The sequence below is a fragment of the Sinocyclocheilus rhinocerous genome, unplaced genomic scaffold (genome assembly GCF_001515625.1).
Source record: "Sinocyclocheilus rhinocerous isolate Xijiao unplaced genomic scaffold, SAMN03320098_v1.1 scaffold736, whole genome shotgun sequence".
Classification (NCBI taxonomy): domain Eukaryota; kingdom Metazoa; phylum Chordata; class Actinopteri; order Cypriniformes; family Cyprinidae; genus Sinocyclocheilus; species Sinocyclocheilus rhinocerous.
Window position 1 is genome coordinate 377260 of NW_015631744.1, and position 11257 is coordinate 388516.

Here is an 11257-nt window from a genome sequence, read left to right on the forward strand (position 1 = left end):
GGCTGTCGCGAATAAAATGAAAATGAAATGAAACGTGTTGACGCAGCATTAAATTTAGATCTGCTCAATGTTGCTCCATGATTTTTTATGCGTTTTTACAGCACCGCGGATTATAACCAATCACACACGAGTGTGTTGAGCTTATGAAGGCAATGGCCAATCAGAGGCGTTCAGATGAGTTTTTTTGTTCACTGCATGCACTCGCGATGTTTATAACTGTGGAAGGTACAGGTAATAAACAAAAATAATTTATTACCTCATCCGGGAACATCCTCCTTCATAGAGTCATCAAGTTTCGCCTTTGTTATTGTTTTGAGAATGCGACCTCTAGTGGCGAAAACTTACCTATTGTACGTTTAACCATTTAAAAAGGAGTCCAGAAAAAATTAAATGGGAAAACACAGAATCCAGAAACATTTAAACGGAATTTTTATTTGGGAATAAATAAAATAGATTTCATAGGGCCCTCCTCACATCTATATTCAGACTCTGAAAGTGCTTTAGCGGGTTGTTTTCCCGCCGCACACGCTCGACTATGAGCCGCTGACACACATGATGTCAGGCGCGTTTGACGCTTGCGTCTCCTCTGAAGTGTCTTGTGTAACGCTGTGGAGCGTCTGATGTTTGTAGCTCACAGATCATCATCTGTGCCTGTTTTACAGGTGTTTGCTGGTGTTGTTCTCATTAGGCTTCAGGTTTATTCTCTATTCTCAAACACACGTCGAGCAGGTGCGAGTTAAACAAGCTCACCAGCATGTTTATTCTTTTATCTTGTTTATGAGAACACGCATTCGGTGGCAGAAAATACGATTTAAATTCACATTATTATTACCCAGTCGAATATTTATTTTCCAATAACAATGCTTTAACGCTTGTTTGCATGTACTTAATCACACATATGCAGTATTGATTGATTGATTTGTTGTTTTTTATTGATGTAATGAACCCATGGGAAAAGGCCACGAGTGTTTGGGGACAAAATCTGTACCCATAAGTGAGCAAAACTTTGTCATTATCTCCCAAAACTTTGTTTTGTGGATGACCTAATTTGCAAAAATGGCATAAAAATAAGTAAACAGTTTTAAAAAATAAAAACAAGGGACAAGAATTAAGTTATAGTATTTAATTAACTGTATATAAAAACTATATAGTATTTATGGAATGTCCCCATTTAGATACTGTAAGTAAAAGTGTGTGTTTAAAGAAGTATACCAGGTTATATTTAGCATATTTACTATTAGACAACATTTTTTTGACAATCATTTTGACTCGTACTTCAGTTTTAGAATAAAACTGTCTTGCAAGGGAGGTCTTACAAGGGTAAATAAAGAACTGGTTGTTTCAATAAGTTTTGTAGTATAGTATAGTATTTTCTTTACTCTTTACTTCAAAAACGATGTCTAAAAAGGGTAATATTAATGTATTTGAGGTCTGAGATGTGGGAACAGTCAAGAGAGAGAGGGCAAACATTTTGCATTTTAGGTCAGCATTAGCCAATATTGTCTTAAAAAGCCTGCAATGCACTTCATCTTTTATAACATAGAATTTTGACCAAATCTTGATTTTTGTAAAATGTTGCAACAAGATGTACATTTTTTTTTTTTTTTTGTGAAAAATACGTTTTGGACATATAAGGTAATAATAATACAAAAAAAACTTAAAATAACTTCAAAAGAGCATTCAAAGCAAATATGTTTAAAAGAAATTCCTTGTGGAGCACGCCCCCGATCCGTGCAGTGTTCTCACCTTTTTCCTCCTTACCTTTGCATCTCTGGAAAACACTTTGTGATATGTATGTTTACTTATTATTTATGTATTTTTACTAGTTTGTGATGTTTGTATAGTTTTACTGTGTAACACACTTTAAGAAGCACATTTGAAAGTGGTTAATTATTTTTATTATTATTATTATTTTTGACCTTAAGGCACTGTGTGGTATGGTACTGTGTGTAGGTGTGTGGTTTTGTGCCTCATGTTTTGCCCGCGGGGCATCTGAGTAAAATTAAAGCCAGCAAATCCGATTGTTTTCTCCCAAAGGGAATTGACTGATCGTCAGCTGATGTGTGTGTGTGTGTGTGTGTGTTTGTGTGTGTGTGTGTTTTTGTGTGTGTGTGTGTTTTTGTGTTTGTGTGTGTGTTTTTGTGTTTGTGTGTGTGTTTTTGTGTGTTTGTGTGTGTGTGTGTTTTTGTGTTTGTGTGTGTGTTTTTGTGTGTTTGTTTGTGTGTGTGTTTTTGTGTGTTTGTGTGTGTGTGTGTTTTTGTGTTTGTGTGTGTGTTTTTGTGTGTTTGTTTGTGTGTGTGTTTTTGTGTGTTTGTGTGTGTGTGTGTTTTTGTGTTTGTGTGTGTGTTTTTGTGTGTTTGTTTGTGTGTGTGTTTTTGTGTGTTTGTGTGTGTGTGTGTTTTTGTGTTTGTGTGTGTGTTTTTGTGTGTTTGTTTGTGTGTGTGTTTTTGTGTGTTTGTGTGTGTGTGTGTTTTTGTGTTTGTGTGTGTGTTTTTGTGTGTTTGTTTGTGTGTGTGTTTTTGTGTGTTTGTGTGTGTGTGTGTTTTTGTGTTTGTGTGTGTGTTTTTGTGTGTTTGTTTGTGTGTGTGTTTTTGTGTGTTTGTGTGTGTGTGTGTTTTTGTGTTTGTGTGTGTGTTTTTGTGTGTTTGTTTGTGTGTGTGTTTTTGTGTGTTTGTGTGTGTGTGTGTTTTTGTGTTTGTGTGTGTGTTTTTGTGTGTTTGTTTGTGTGTGTGTTTTTGTGTGTTTGTGTGTGTGTGTGTTTTTGTGTTTGTGTGTGTGTTTTTGTGTGTTTGTTTGTGTGTGTGTTTTTGTGTGTTTGTGTGTGTGTGTGTTTTTGTGTTTGTGTGTGTGTTTTTGTGTGTTTGTTTGTGTGTGTGTTTTTGTGTGTTTGTGTGTGTGTGTGTTTTTGTGTTTGTGTGTGTGTTTTTGTGTGTTTGTTTGTGTGTGTGTTTTTGTGTGTTTGTGTGTGTGTGTGTTTTTGTGTTTGTGTGTGTGTTTTTGTGTGTTTGTTTGTGTGTGTGTTTTTGTGTGTTTGTGTGTGTGTGTGTTTTTGTGTTTGTGTGTGTGTTTTTGTGTGTTTGTTTGTGTGTGTGTTTTTGTGTGTTTGTGTGTGTGTGTGTTTTTGTGTTTGTGTGTGTGTTTTTGTGTGTTTGTTTGTGTGTGTGTTTTTGTGTGTTTGTGTGTGTGTGTGTTTTTGTGTTTGTGTGTGTGTTTTTGTGTGTTTGTTTGTGTGTGTGTTTTTGTGTGTTTGTGTGTGTGTGTGTTTTTGTGTTTGTGTGTGTGTTTTTGTGTGTTTGTTTGTGTGTGTGTTTTTGTGTGTTTGTGTGTGTGTGTGTTTTTGTGTTTGTGTGTGTGTTTTTGTGTGTTTGTTTGTGTGTGTGTTTTTGTGTGTTTGTGTGTGTGTGTGTTTTTGTGTTTGTGTGTGTGTTTTTGTGTGTTTGTTTGTGTGTGTGTTTTTGTGTGTTTGTGTGTGTGTGTGTTTTTGTGTTTGTGTGTGTGTTTTTGTGTGTTTGTTTGTGTGTGTGTTTTTGTGTGTTTGTGTGTGTGTGTGTTTTTGTGTTTGTGTGTGTGTTTTTGTGTGTTTGTTTGTGTGTGTGTTTTTGTGTGTTTGTGTGTGTGTGTGTTTTTGTGTTTGTGTGTGTGTTTTTGTGTGTTTGTTTGTGTGTGTGTTTTTGTGTGTTTGTGTGTGTGTGTGTTTTTGTGTTTGTGTGTGTGTTTTTGTGTGTTTGTTTGTGTGTGTGTTTTTGTGTGTTTGTGTGTGTGTGTGTTTTTGTGTTTGTGTGTGTGTTTTTGTGTGTTTGTTTGTGTGTGTGTTTTTGTGTGTTTGTGTGTGTGTGTGTTTTTGTGTTTGTGTGTGTGTTTTTGTGTGTTTGTTTGTGTGTGTGTTTTTGTGTGTTTGTGTGTGTGTGTGTTTTTGTGTTTGTGTGTGTGTTTTTGTGTGTTTGTTTGTGTGTGTGTTTTTGTGTGTTTGTGTGTGTGTGTGTTTTTGTGTTTGTGTGTGTGTTTTTGTGTGTTTGTTTGTGTGTGTGTTTTTGTGTGTTTGTGTGTGTGTGTGTTTTTGTGTTTGTGTGTGTGTTTTTGTGTGTTTGTTTGTGTGTGTGTTTTTGTGTGTTTGTGTGTGTGTGTGTTTTTGTGTTTGTGTGTGTGTTTTTGTGTGTTTGTTTGTGTGTGTGTTTTTGTGTGTTTGTGTGTGTGTGTGTTTTTGTGTTTGTGTGTGTGTTTTTGTGTGTTTGTTTGTGTGTGTGTTTTTGTGTGTTTGTGTGTGTGTGTGTTTTTGTGTTTGTGTGTGTGTTTTTGTGTGTTTGTTTGTGTGTGTGTTTTTGTGTGTTTGTGTGTGTGTGTGTTTTTGTGTTTGTGTGTGTGTTTTTGTGTGTTTGTTTGTGTGTGTGTTTTTGTGTGTTTGTGTGTGTGTGTGTTTTTGTGTTTGTGTGTGTGTTTTTGTGTGTTTGTTTGTGTGTGTGTTTTTGTGTGTTTGTGTGTGTGTGTGTTTTTGTGTTTGTGTGTGTGTTTTTGTGTGTTTGTTTGTGTGTGTGTTTTTGTGTGTTTGTGTGTGTGTGTGTTTTTGTGTTTGTGTGTGTGTTTTTGTGTGTTTGTTTGTGTGTGTGTTTTTGTGTGTTTGTGTGTGTGTGTGTTTTTGTGTTTGTGTGTGTGTTTTTGTGTGTTTGTTTGTGTGTGTGTTTTTGTGTGTTTGTGTGTGTGTGTGTTTTTGTGTTTGTGTGTGTGTTTTTGTGTGTTTGTTTGTGTGTTGTGTGTGTGTGATGGTGAGCTCCAGGGCCAATTACAGAACAATTACAGCTGGTTAATTCTGTAGCATCTCTTCTCAGCGTGTCGTTTGTCTCGTCTGATTGTGAGAGCACACAATCACACCTGCTGTGATGGACATGATGATGCTCTTCAGCTCAGCATCTGGACGTTTCATTAGGGCGAGACACTATGGTCTGTGTTGCTTCCATATCATGTCTTCTTTCAGGTTAGTGTTAAGAAAACATTTAAGTGTTTATTTTATGACACTTTATCTACTTGTGTCTGTAGATTTCAATTACGATACATATCTTTAAAAGTTTATAAGTGATAAGTATGTGATAAATATGGAGTGATGTAAACGTTTTATACATGTTTGTCTATTTTTTGGTATTGATTCTGACTGCTTTTTTTTCACATAATACCATAGTTTTACATGATACCATGTATATTTAGACATTCACCAATTGGTTTACAATGATTTTTCATGGTAATACCATGCATTTTTGAACATGTACAATGGTTGTTCAGGGTGATACCATGCATTTTTTTAAACAATACCATAGTCTTAAACAATGGTTTTACTCGTTTTTTTTAAGGTAATACCCTGTATTTTTGGTATTGATGCTTGCTGTGTTTTTCTCATAAATCCATAGTTTTTGGAAATATACCTGTACCATGGTTTTACAATGGTAATTCTGTGTATTTTTGGTCATGATACTGTGTTGTTTTATTTTTTTTCACATAATACCATAGTTTTTGTACATGGTTACCAACTGGACATTATCATGTCTGAGTTTGCTTGTACAGCCTAACCCTGTTTTACAAATAGTATAGATTTATGATCAGCCATAAAACTAAAATTACCAGCTATTGCTTTTGGCTAAATGTGCATGGATAATATTCATATTTCATAGGTTGTTTCATGTATGTATGGTTGTGTGTGTGTGTGTGTGTGTGTGTGTGAAGTCCCTATGGTTTGGTTAGTTGGTTGGTGACCTACTTTGCTTTTTGCACATTATGTAGAAAAGCTTCTGATCAATTCCATTGTGAGCTGCGTCTCCCCAACCAGTAATAACAGTTTAAGACAAAAAAACACTTAAAATCTCCACCACAACACACACAATCTGACCAGTGCTGACTGTGTGTGTGTGTGTGTGACATCAGTGTTACTGACACAAAAGAGCCTCATTGTTTGAGCGCTGATGCTCACTGACTCCTCCCACTGATGTAGCCACAACCCTCTCATCATTATTCACAGGCTGAGCTGCTGAAGGGGGCGTGTCCATGTGTGTGTGCGGATCTCTCACACACTGTCAGATGCCAGAGGCTGCGGTTGTGCATGCAGGTCTGTGCGGTGACACACGGATGAGAGGCGCTGTGTGTGTGCGAGCCGTTCTGGAGGGAGAGCGAGACGGCTGCCGTATCCCTGAGACAATGATTTTTCATGGTAATGCCATGCATTTTTTTAAACAATACCATAGTCTCATTTTTTTTAAGGTAATACCCTGTATTTTTGGTATTGATGCTTGCTGTGTTTTTCTCATAAATCCATAGTTTTTGGAAATATACCTGTACCATGGTTTTACAATGGTAATTCTGTGTATTTTTGGTCATGATACTGTGTTGTTTTATTTTTTTTCACATAATACCATAGTTTTTGTACATGGTTACCAACTGGACATTATCATGTCTGAGTTTGCTTGTACAGCCTAACCCTGTTTTACAAATAGTATAGATTTATGATCAGCCATAAAAATAAAATTACCAGCTATTGCTTTTGGCTAAATGTGCATGGATAATATTCATATTTCATAGGTTGTTTCATGTATGTATGGTTGTGTGTGTGTGTGTGTGTGTGTGTGTGAAGTCCCTATGGTTTGGTTAGTTGGTTGGTGACCTACTTTGCTTTTTGCACATTATGTAGAAAAGCTTCTGATCAATTCCATTGTGAGCTGCGTCTCCCCAACCAGTAATAACAGTTTAAGACAAAAAAACACTTAAAATCTCCACCACAACACACACAATCTGACCAGTGCTGACTGTGTGTGTGTGTGTGTGACATCAGTGTTACTGACACAAAAGAGCCTCATTGTTTGAGCGCTGATGCTCACTGACTCCTCCCACTGATGTAGCCACACCCCTCTCATCATTATTCACAGGCTGAGCTGCTGAAGGGGGCGTGTCCATGTGTGTGTGCGGATCTCTCACACACTGTCAGATGCCAGAGGCTGCGGTTGTGCATGCAGGTCTGTGCGGTGACACACGGATGAGAGGCGCTGTGTGTGTGCGAGCCGTTCTGGAGGGAGAGCGAGACGGCTGCCGTATCCCTGAGCACGAGGATGGGCTGCAATCTGTGTAGTTTACAGAAGAGAGAGGAGCATTACAAACTACTGTACGAGATCTCACAGGTGAGACACGCTACTTACCTGAGATTCAGAAGGCTTGTGCTGCTGATCACAGAGTTTCTCATCTGTCAGGTTTCTGCACTTGGTACTGTGGTAATACCATGTTTGCTTTTAGGCATGCTACCATACTTATTTGTTTGTACCATGGCAGTAGCATTGGTTTTTGGACATGTACCGTGGTTTTACAATGGCTTTTTTATGACAATTCTCTATAGGTATTGAGGCTTGCTGCGTTTTGCATGGTTTTACATGGTACTACTATGTATTTTTGGACATGTAGCATGGTTTACAATGCTTATTCATGGTAATACCATGTATTTGTCAAACAGTACCATAGTTTTTGGACATGTACCATGGTTTTACAGTGGTTTTTCATGGTAATACCATGTATTTTTGGACATGTACCATGGTTTTACAGTGGCTTTTCATGGTAATACCATGTATTTTTGGACATGTATCATGGTTTTACAGTGGTTTTTCATGGTAATACCATGTATTTTTGGACATGTACCATGGTTTTACAGTGGTTTTTCATGGTAATACCATGTATTTTTGGACATGTAGCATGGTTTTACAGTGGTTTTTCATGGTAATACCATGTATTTTTGGAGATGTGCCATGGTTTTACATTGCTTTTCATGGAAATACCATGTATGTTTTCACTTAATACCATAGTTTTTTTGGTTTTCATAGAAATATAATGTATTTGTGACATAATTCCATAATTTTGGGATGTGTACCATAGTTTTACAATGGTTTTTCATGGTAATACCATGTATTTTTCACAATACCACATTTTTTGGATATGCATCATGATTTTACTAAGTTTATTTGGTAATACCATATATTTTTCACATAGCGTCAGAGTTTTTAGACATTTACCATGGTTTTACAATGTTTTTTTTGTGGTAATACTGTGTATCTTTGATCATGGTATTTTGTGTTGTTTTCTCATCCCACATAATACCATATTTCTTGGACATGTACCATTGTTTTACAATGGTTTTTAAGGGTAGTCTTATGTATTTTTCACATAATACCATAGTTTTTGGACATGTACCATGGTTTTACCTCTTTGGGACTTGGCACTCTAGATGTTTCACACTATAAAGGTGCAGTAATATCTTGGTGTTTTGGATATGTGCTGTACTGTAAAACCATGTATCTTTTTGACACAATACCACAGTTTTCAGACATGCACCATGGTAGTTTCACTGTATTCTTTTGAGTAACATTCAAATACCATGGTACATGTACAGTATATGGTAATTATTTAGCACCATTGGCATTGAATATATCAAAGTACCACAGTAAAACAACCACTGTACCATGGTACCACCATAGTAGTTATTGTAGAACTAGTTCTGTTGTAGTAGTAAATAAATAAGCATAAGTGTGAGCAAATACACAAACGGAGCAGTTGATGTTCCTGAGGTTGATTTTTTTGGAGATCTGATTTTGCTGATTATAAACAGTCAAACAGTGAGTCTATAACCAACAGCACATCCAAACACGATCAGTGCTGATTCCCACCGAGCTGAAGGCCTGTAATGTTGAAGATGATCCAGCGTTGATCTTCTCCTGTAGGAGCTGCTGATTGATTCTCTGCTGCGTGTTTCATTAACTCTTATGACGCTGAAGAGCTTTAATAGCCTCTGTATCACACACACACGCTCGTCATGTTCACGGTGGTCTCATTAGCGCTCGTAGAAAACGATTCTGGGTCCTAATAAAACCTGAAATGTTCCGCTGAGTGTATGACGGGAGATTCACTCGGTTAATTGCTGCCGTTGTTCTGTAACGAGGAGTTTTGACGAATCTCCTCCGGATGGATCGTTTTAATCAGACCGATGAAGATCACGTGGGTCTGATGAGCTTCTGTAGATCACGTTTCTGCATTGAAGCATCACCAAAACCACTACTTTAACAGAATTAGGCGATTAATAAAATAGAAATAGTCCATGATTTGAGGATCTGTTGGAAACCCAACCGATTATGTGCTGTCTCAGAGAACTTCTGTGTTTCTTCAAGTATTTCTTGTGGTTTCTAGAGTTGATTCTCCTTCCGCTGTGCTTTTATTTGCTTTATTTTGGATTATTTTTCAATATCTTGTGGGTTTTTCCTTTGTGTTGCGTCCTCTGGTGTCCATGCTTCTGCTTCTGAAGGTGCACAGCAGATGAGATCCTCAGATGTGGTGTTTAGTGTTGTGAATCTTCTCTTTGGAGCTGTAGCGTTCAGATTTTTGTGTGTTCAGTAACACAAGCTCTCATCGCGTAAGTGAATGTTTGGCGTTTGAGAGCGTGAGATGGTGTAAACGAGGTGAGCGTGTTCGCACACACCCACGGCTGAAAGTGTGTCAGTGTGTCGCTCCTCTCTCCTTCACTCCTTTCATTTCAGAGACTCTGAACAGTTTGCAGGATTTCTTTCAGACTTTATAGAGGTCTTTCCAGGTCTCTGTAGTTTTTCATGACTTTTGCTGCTGTTACTTTAAGACTTAATGATGTAATAATGGAGCTCCTGCAGCAGCTGAACATCTGCCATTGAGATGAATGGGAATGCTAATGGATAGAGACGCCAGGTATTATATTGACCTCCTTGATTTTTTTTTTTTTACTTCATGAAACACATTGCAATGCATTCTGGGATTGCCTTGCAATAGATACATGTAATGCTACCTTACAAATTGTCTGAAACAAGGCGTCTTAAAAGGAAGCTTAATCATATGTACACATATGTATCCATATACTATTTTCACATAATATCATTTTTTATTACAGGTTTTACAGTGTTTTTTCATCACAATACATGTTTTTTCACATAATATCATAGTTCTTGGACAAATACCATGTTTTTACAGTGTTTTTTTGTCACAATACCATGTTTTTGCACACAAAACTATAGTTTTTGGACATATACCATGGTTTTACAATGGTTTTTCATCATAACACCATGTATTTTTCACATAATACCATAGTTTTACACATGCACCATAGTTTTACAATGGTTTTTCATCATAATACCATTTATACCATACCATACCATATAATACCGTAGTTTTTGGACATGTACCATAGTAGTTTCACAGTATTCTTTGGAGTGCCATTTAAATACCATGGTACATATATACGGTAATCATTTAGCACCATTGGCATTGAATATATCAAAGTACCGCAGTAAAACCACCACTGTAGCATGGTACTGCAATAGTAGTTATTTTAGTATGAGTTCTGTTGTACTAATTAAACACGGTAAATAAATAAGCATAAATGTGAGAAAATACACGAAAGAGTATACAAAATAAGGGAAAGAATGTATAGATAGATAGATAGATAGATAGATAATGAAGTAAATTCAGGAATATTGTTCTGTGTGTTAGTTGTGGTGTGTTATAAGCGCCGCTGGTGAGAGTGAGAGTCAAACTCAGCGGTGTGTGTCGTTCTCTGGGCTAATTAGTCTTTCTACAGATGCGTGTGGAACACATCGCTGCACAGGAAGTGACATTTCCATCCGCGCTGGTGTTTGTGTGCGTACGCTGGGCTCTTTAATTGTCTGCTGATGGTCTATAAGCCCCGTAATGCTGCGCTGGTCTCCAGAGACTTGAGGTCAAAGAGGAGTTCAGTGTATTCTGCAGTGCATGTGATGAAGAGCGCCACCTATAGACTGGTTTAAGTGCTTGGACTGAAGTTGTTTTCACATATTCATGGTTTTCACATATTCATGGTTGAGATATTTTCTATCAGTTAAGCTCCAGGAATCCTGGGATCCTGTAGGGATGTTTTCTTTTGTGCCACCAACAACGTGTTCAAATGCTGTTATCATACATGCTTTTCTGAAATATTTTCTTAGTTTCTCTCAGGTAACAAAGGGATGTTTATGTCTGGTTCAGTGACTCATTTGTTTGTTTATATTTTATTCGTGGTTAATGCAGTTTTAGTAAATATGAAAGTGACAGTGAAAGTGACGTGACATGTGGCCAAGTATGGTGACCCATACTCGGAATTAGTGCTCTGCATTTATCCCATCCAAAGTGCACACACACAGCAGTGAACACACACACCGTGAACACACACCCGGAGCAGTGGGCAGCCATTTATGCTGCGGCGCCCGGG

General features: G+C 37.4%; 1 protein-coding gene across 1 annotated transcript in view; it reads left to right on the forward strand.

Annotated features, from left to right (window-relative positions):
- The first annotated feature begins 6930 nt into the window (after positions 1-6930).
- The window catches only part of LOC107741968 (PDZ domain-containing RING finger protein 4), a 60546-nt gene continuing 56219 nt past the window's right edge, over positions 6931-11257 (forward strand). Inside the window, exon 1 of the mRNA XM_016554794.1 lies at positions 6931-7151. Within this exon, the coding sequence (XP_016410280.1) occupies positions 7083-7151 (69 nt within the window). The 5' untranslated portion in view covers positions 6931-7082. The remainder of the gene's footprint in view (positions 7152-11257) is intronic.